Source organism: Cherax quadricarinatus, chromosome 67 (genome assembly GCF_038502225.1).
Source record: "Cherax quadricarinatus isolate ZL_2023a chromosome 67, ASM3850222v1, whole genome shotgun sequence".
NCBI lineage: Eukaryota > Metazoa > Arthropoda > Malacostraca > Decapoda > Parastacidae > Cherax > Cherax quadricarinatus.
The window spans coordinates 21659387-21666829 of NC_091358.1; the positions used below are offsets into that span (position 1 = coordinate 21659387).

The 7443-nt window shown below is 46.2% G+C and overlaps 1 protein-coding gene across 1 annotated transcript in view; it reads right to left on the reverse strand.

Moving 5' to 3' along the window:
* Positions 1-220: 220 nt before the first annotated feature.
* Positions 221-7443, reverse strand: part of LOC128699562 (uncharacterized) — a gene marked incomplete at its 3' end in the record, with an annotated part of 109202 nt that continues 101979 nt past the window's right edge. The window contains 1 exon segment of the mRNA XM_070099443.1: positions 221-261. Coding sequence (XP_069955544.1) covers positions 221-261 — 41 coding nt within the window.

Here is a 7443-nt window from a genome sequence, read left to right on the forward strand (position 1 = left end):
TCGAGGACTGTCTAACTTATTTCCATTGGGTTCCTTAATCTTGTCCCCCAGGATGCCACCCACACCAGTCGACTAACACCCAGGTACCTATTTGCTGCTAGGTGAACAGGACAATAGGTGTAAGGAAACGTGTCGGAATTTCCACCCGCCACCAGACCACCGGGCCAGCGGTGGAGAGAGAGAGAGAGAAAGAAAGAAAGAGAGAGAGAGTTGGGTATACTCACTGGCATCCTGGGCATCACCGTCATTGGTATCAGCTGACTGTGGGCACCAAAAAATAACAATTTTGTTAAAAATGTTAATAGGACATACAAGATTCTCAAAGTATTGTACTAAGATGTATATGGGAGATATAATTAGGACATACACATGCACACACACACACACACACACACACACACACACACACACACACACACACTCCATGGGTCCTAAGACAGGGAGCAGAGGTACCATGTGTATGACTAACAACAATCTCCAGTACATCTATGGAAACATTGCGACTACCTGAGACAGACACGAAGCATTAAACTGCAGACCAAAGTCATGGAGAAGATTATCAGACAATGGTGGAGCACCTAGAAAGGAATGAGCTTATCAATGGCATCCAGCACGCTTTCAGGGACGGGAAATCCTGTTTCACAAACCTACTGGAGTTCTATGACAGGGTGATGGCAGTAAGACAAGAGAGAGGGGATGGGTAGATTTCATTTTCTTGGACTGTAAGAAGGCGTTTGACACAGTTCCACACAAGAGACTAGTGCAAAAGCTGGAGGACTAGGCAGGGATAACAAGGAAGGCACTAGAATGGATCAGGGAATACCTGTCAGGAAGACAACAGCGAGTCATGGTATATGGTGAGGCATCAGAATGGGAGCTTGTGACGAGCGGGGTTCCACAGGGGTCAGTTCTAGGAACGTTGCTGTTTTTGGTATTTGTGAAAGATATGACGGAGGGAATAGACTCTGAAGTACAAAGGGATATAAACAGGCTGCAGGCATGGTCCAGCAACTGGCTCCTAGAGTTCAACCCCACCAAGTGCAAAGTCATGAAGATTGGGGATGGGCAAAGAAGACTGCAGATGGAGTACAGTCTAGGAGGCCAGAGGCTACAAACCTCACTCAAGGAAAACGATCTTGGGGTGAGTACAATGCCAAGCAAATCTCCTGAAGCACACATCAACCAAATAGCTGCTTCAGCATACGGGCACCTAGCAAACCTAAGAATAGCATTCCAACATCTTAATAAGGAATCATTCAGGACCCTATGCACTGTGTATGTTAGGACCATATTGGAATATGCAGCACTAGCTTGGAACCCACACCTAGCCAAACACGTAAGGAAACTAGAGAAAGTGCAAAGGTTTGCAACTAGACTGGCCCTGGAGCCAAGGGGTATGTCCTACGAGGAGAGGTTAAGAGAAATCGACCTGACGACACAGAAGGACAGGAGAGACAGAGGGGATATGATAACAACATATAAAATACTGAGAGGAATCGACAAGGTGGACAGAGACAGGATGTTCCACAGATGGGACACAGCAGCAAGGGGTCACAATTGGAAGTTGAAGACTCAGATGAACCACAGGGATGTCAGGAAGTATTTTTTCAGTCACAGAGTTGTCGGGAAGTTGAATAATCTGGGAAGTGATGTAGTGGACGCAGGATCCATACATAACTTTAAGAAGAGGTATGATAAAGCTCATGATGCGGAAAGTGGCCTAGTAGTGGCCAGCAAAGAGGCTGAGCCAGGAGCTGTGAATCGACCCCTGCAACCACAACTAGGTGAGTACAAACGCAGACACCCAAATACGAAAATGCTTATATCAGTCCCAGATATAAGAAGGGAAAGAAGATGAGAAGATAAGAGGGAGAGGCCAATAATTATTCCTAAGCAGAACATATGATGAAAGAAGACAGGGATGGTAAGAGATTTAATATATCACACTAACAGGAGAGAAGGACATGAATCCCCTGACAAAATATTGCCCAGTCAAATTGACATTCAACACAGAAATGGTACATAACAAGATCTTGCAGCAGAAACCACTGTTAAAGAACTCACAAAAATACCAGTGGGTGTACCTTGACCTTGACAGAAAATGAAAAGAACAGCAGAAACTAAGAGTGAGAATATAAATATGCCAGTGACAGGAAGGCAAGAAAAGGAAGGCATCGACAGGATGATGATAAACACGATCTTCCTGAGTGGCAATCAGAGCCTGAGAAAATACAGAGGGAACAGAGGGAGAGGAGTTGCACTGCTCATCAAAAACCAGAGGAGTTGAAATGAATGGACAGAGGAGAAACAGATGACTACATATGTAGTAGGAACACTTCACACCAGGGATAACAAGGTGATGATAGCAGTTAAGTACAACTCACCACTGAAAAACAGGAGACCAAGAGTACAATGAGAACAATGAACAAATGGTGGACCACTAGCCAAGGTGGCCAGAAGGACCCACATGAGCAGGGTAAAGTTACTCGTCATGGGGGATTTCAACCACGAAGATTGACTGGGAAAACCTGGAGCCACAGGGAGGACCGGAAACGTGGAGGGCTAAGATGTTGGAAGTAATATTAGAACACTTCATGCATCAACATGACGATGAACCAACAAGACTAGACCTTGTATTCACCTTAAGCAGCTTTGACATTGGGGATATTATACATGAAAGGCCCATCAGTACTAGTGATCAGAGTTAACAGTGGAGAGTGAAGCAGCATGAGGATGGGAGAAGCCAAACTTCAAAAGAGGGAACTACACAGGTATGAGGCGATACCTGCATGAGGTGCAGTGTGAAAGAGAACTAGAGGGAAAGACAGTAAATGAAATTATGAAACACAGCCACAAAGTGCAGGGAGGCAGAGGAGAAGTTCGTACCAAGGGACAACAGAAACAATGGGAAGACCGAGGTGCAGACAGGACAAAGCCAAGTGTGCTAGAGCATGGTAAAGTATAGATGGCAAAGGACTCAGGAAAATAAGGAGCTGAGTCAAAGAGCCAAAAATGAATATGCATGCATAAGGAGAGAGGCCCATCAGCAATATGAAAATTACACAGCATCAAAAGCCAAATCTGACCCAAAGTTGTTATACAACTACATCAGGAGGAAAACAACAGTCAAGGACCAGGTAATCAGGCTGAGGAAAGAAGGAGGAAAGCTCACAAGAAATGACCAGGAAGTATGTGAGGTGCTCACCAAGAGATTTAAGGAGGTATTCTCAGTAGAGACAGACTCCCTGCAAACTAAGGCAGTAAGGTACACCGACAATGCTAGACTCACTCTACACAACCGAGGAGGAAGTGAAGAAATTGGCAGGTGAACTAGATACCTTGAAGGCCCAGATAACATCTCTCCCTGGGGCCTGAGAAAGGGAGCAGAGGCGCTATTTGTGTCACTAACAATAATCTTCAACAAATCTATCGAAACAGGGCAACAAATTGAGGTGTGGAAGACAGCAAATGTAGTCCCAATTTTTTAAGAAAGGAGACAGACAGGCAGTGCTAAACTACAGAGCAGTGTCACTGACATGTATAGTATAAAAAGTCATGGAGATTATCAGAAGAATGATGGAGCACTTAGAAAGAATGAGATCATACATGACAACCAGCACGGCTTCAAAAACCTATTGAAGTTCTACGACAGGGTAAAAGAAGTAAGATAGGAGAGAGAGGGGATGGGTAGACTGCAACTTCTTGGACTGGAAGAAGGCTTTCGATACAGTACTACACAAGAGACTGCTTGAAAAGCTAGAGAAACAGGCAGGAATAGCAGGAAAGTATTGAAATGGATCAGGGAATATTTGATAGGAAAGAAACATCGTGTGTTGGTACTTGACGAGGTGTCAGAGTGGGCCCCTGTGACGAGCGGAGTTATACAAAGGTCAGTCTTAGGTCCAGTACTGTTTCTGGTATATGGGAATGACCTCCCTATTTGCGGACGATGTGAAGCTAATCTGGAGAATTCAAGTGGATTTGGATCAGGTAAGATTACAAGGGGATCTGGAGAGGCTACAAGCCTGGTCCGACAAATGGCTCCTGGAGTTTAACACCACCAAGTGCAAAATCAGGTAGCTTGGGAAAGGACAAAGAAGACTGCAGATGGCGTACATTCTCAAGGATCAGAAGCTTCAAATGTCATTCAAGGAAAAGGATCTTGGGGTGAGCATCATACCGAACACATCCTCTGAGGTGCACGTCAGCCAAATAACTGCTGCAGCATATGGGCGTCTGGTACTGCATACTCCATACTGGAGTATGCGGCACCAGTTTGGAACCCACACCTGGTCAAACGCATCAAGAAATTAGAGAAATTGTAAAGGTTGGCAACAAGACTAGACCCGGAGCTAAGGGGCATGTCCTACCAGGGAAATCAACCGAACGACACTGGAGAACAGGAGGGACAGGAAAAACATGATAACGACATATAAAATACTGCCAGGAACTGACAAGGTGGACAGAAACAGGATGTTCCAGAGATGGGACACAGAAACAAGTGGACACAGTTGGAAGCTCAAGACTCAGATGAGTCAAAGGGATGTTAGGAAGTATTTCTTCAGTCACAGAGTTGTTAGGAAGTGGAACAATCTGGAGAGTGATGTAGTGGAGGCAGGAGTCATACATAGCTTTATCAAGAGATATGATAAAGCTCATGGAGCAGGGAGAGGGAGGACCTAGTAGCGACCAGTGAAGAGGCGGGGGCAGGAGCGGCGACTCGACCCCTGCAACCCCAAATAGATAAGAACAAATAGGTGAGTACAAATAGGTGAGTACACACCCACCCACCCACACACGTACACACCACACACACACACACACACACACACACACACACACACACACACACACACACACACACACACACACACACACACACACACACACACACACAGGAACTAGGACATGTGCAGGGACCTTACCAGACACTTGAGGGGGCCAGGAACAGGTGAGCTGGAAGGACAAACCAATGAGCATAGGGGCCACAGCTAGGGAAGGGACTGAAGGAAGGAACACTCCACGGGAAGGAACTAAAACACCTCAGAGGATGCAATGGGAATCACAGTGGGAGGTGGAAAGGGAGAGATCAGTTTTTGAATATGGGCTAGACGAAGCTGAAGGGGAAACTTATGATGAAAGAAAGCAGGAGGAGAAAGTGATTGAAGGTATCATGAAGGTGACAGGCGAGGGAGACATGATCCAGGTGGCAAATTTTCGGAGAATCGGGTGGTTCACAAAGAAAAGGAATCAGCCTCTCAAAGTAATTTTCAAGGCAGAATCAACCCGAACCATGATACTGCAGGAGAAAGCACGACTGAGAGGCAAACAGGAGTTCATGAATGTGTACCTCGATCGCGACAGAACACAGGAGGAAAGGATGATACTGAAAGAGAGAGAGCAAAAATGAAAGGAGGAATGGGAGGAAATGAAAAAGGAGAGCAGAATAACCCAGGAACAGGTGGAGGGACAAGCACACCCCCCAGAAACACCTGCAGAAGGACTCCAGCCATGACACCCCCAAGGCAACTGAACAATCCAAACCAACCATCACACACCGATCTCTCTGTTCCCACCCCCCGCACCACGAACCCTACCCCTACAGCAACCCCCTATGGGAGCTCTTCCTCCACCTCCACTGCAACCCCCCACAGGCCCCCACCAGGGCTCCTGCTCTCCCAACCCCAGTATTCCCCCAGGGCCACAGTTACAGTATTAGAACAGAAGTTGAAGGTTTGGTACACAAATGCGGATGGATTAACAAATAAACATGAGGAATGGCAAGAAAGAATCAATGAGAAGTCCCCAGACATCATAGAAGTTACAGAAACAAAACTCACGGAGACAATAACAGATGCAATCTTCCCACCAGGATACCAGATCATGAGGAAAGATAGAAGGGGCAGAGGGGGAGGAGGGATTGCTCTGCTCATAAAAAAACCGATGGAAATTCGAGAAAATGGGAATCATAGACGAGACAGAAGAAAGGGACTACATAGTAGGTACACTTCAGTCTGGGGAGCACAAGATGGTCATTGCAGTGATGTATAATCCACCACAGAACTGCAGGAGGCCAAGAGAGGAATATGAAGAGAGCAACAGAGCAATGGTGGACACACTTGCTGAGGTGGCAAGAAGAGCTCACTCCAGCAGAGCAAAGTTGCTGGTTATGGGGGATTTCAACCACAAGGAGATTGACTGGGAAAACCTGGAGCCACATGGGGGTCCCGAAACATGGAGAGCCAAGATGTTGGATGTGGTGCTGGAAAACCTCATGCACCAACATGTTAAGGGCACTACCAGAGTGAGAGGGGAGGATGAACCAGCAAGATTGGACCTTGTGTTCACCCTGGGCAGTTCAGACATTGAGGACATCACATATGAGAGTCCCTTAGGAGCAAGTGACCACATGGTTCTGTGCTTTGAATACATAGTAGAGTTGCAAGTGGAGAGAGTAACAGGAGTTGAATGGGAAAAGCCAGACTATAAAAGAGGGGACTACATAGGGTTGAGGAACTTCCTGCAGGAGGTTCTGTGGGACAGAGAACTGGCAGGAAAGCCAGTAAATGAAATGATGGAATATGTAACAACAAAATGCAAGGAGGCAGCGGAAAGCTTTATTCCCAAGGGCAACAGTAACAACGGGAAGACCAGAACGAGCCCCTGGTTTACCCGACGGTGTAAGGAGGCAAAAACAAAGTGCAATAGAGAATCGAAAAAATACAGAAGGCAGAGAACACACGAAAATAGGGAGATTAATCGCAGAGCCAGAAACAAGTATGCACAGGTAAGGAGGGAGGCCCAACGACAGTATGAAAATAACATGGCATCGAAAATCAAGACTGACCCGAAACAGTTGTATAGCCACATCAGGAGGAAGACAACAGTCAAAGACCAGGTGATCAGACTGAGGACAGAAGGTGGAGAACTCACAAGAAATGATCAGGAGGTATGTGAGGAGCTAAACAGGAGATTTAAGGAAGTTTTTACAGTAGAGACAGGAAGGGCTCTGGGAAGACAGCACAGAAGGGAACATCAAGAGGGAATATACCAACAAGTGTTGGATGACATACGAACAACCGAGGAGGAGGTACAGAAGCTGCTAAGTGACCTTGATACCTCAAAGGCGATGGAACCGGACAACATCTCCCCGTGGGTCCTTAGAGAAGGAGCAGAGATGCTGTGCATGCCCCTAACCACAATCTTCAACACATCCCTTGAAACTGGGCAACTACCTGAGAAATGGAAGACAGCAAATGTAGTCCCCATATTTAAGAAAGGAAACAGAAATGAGGCACTAAACTACAGACCTGTGTCTCTGACATGTACTGTGTGCAAAGTCATGGAGAAGATTATCAGGAGAGTGGTGGAACACCTGGAACGGAACAAGATTATAAATAAAAACCAGCATGGGTTCATGGAAGGCAAATCCTGTGTCACAAA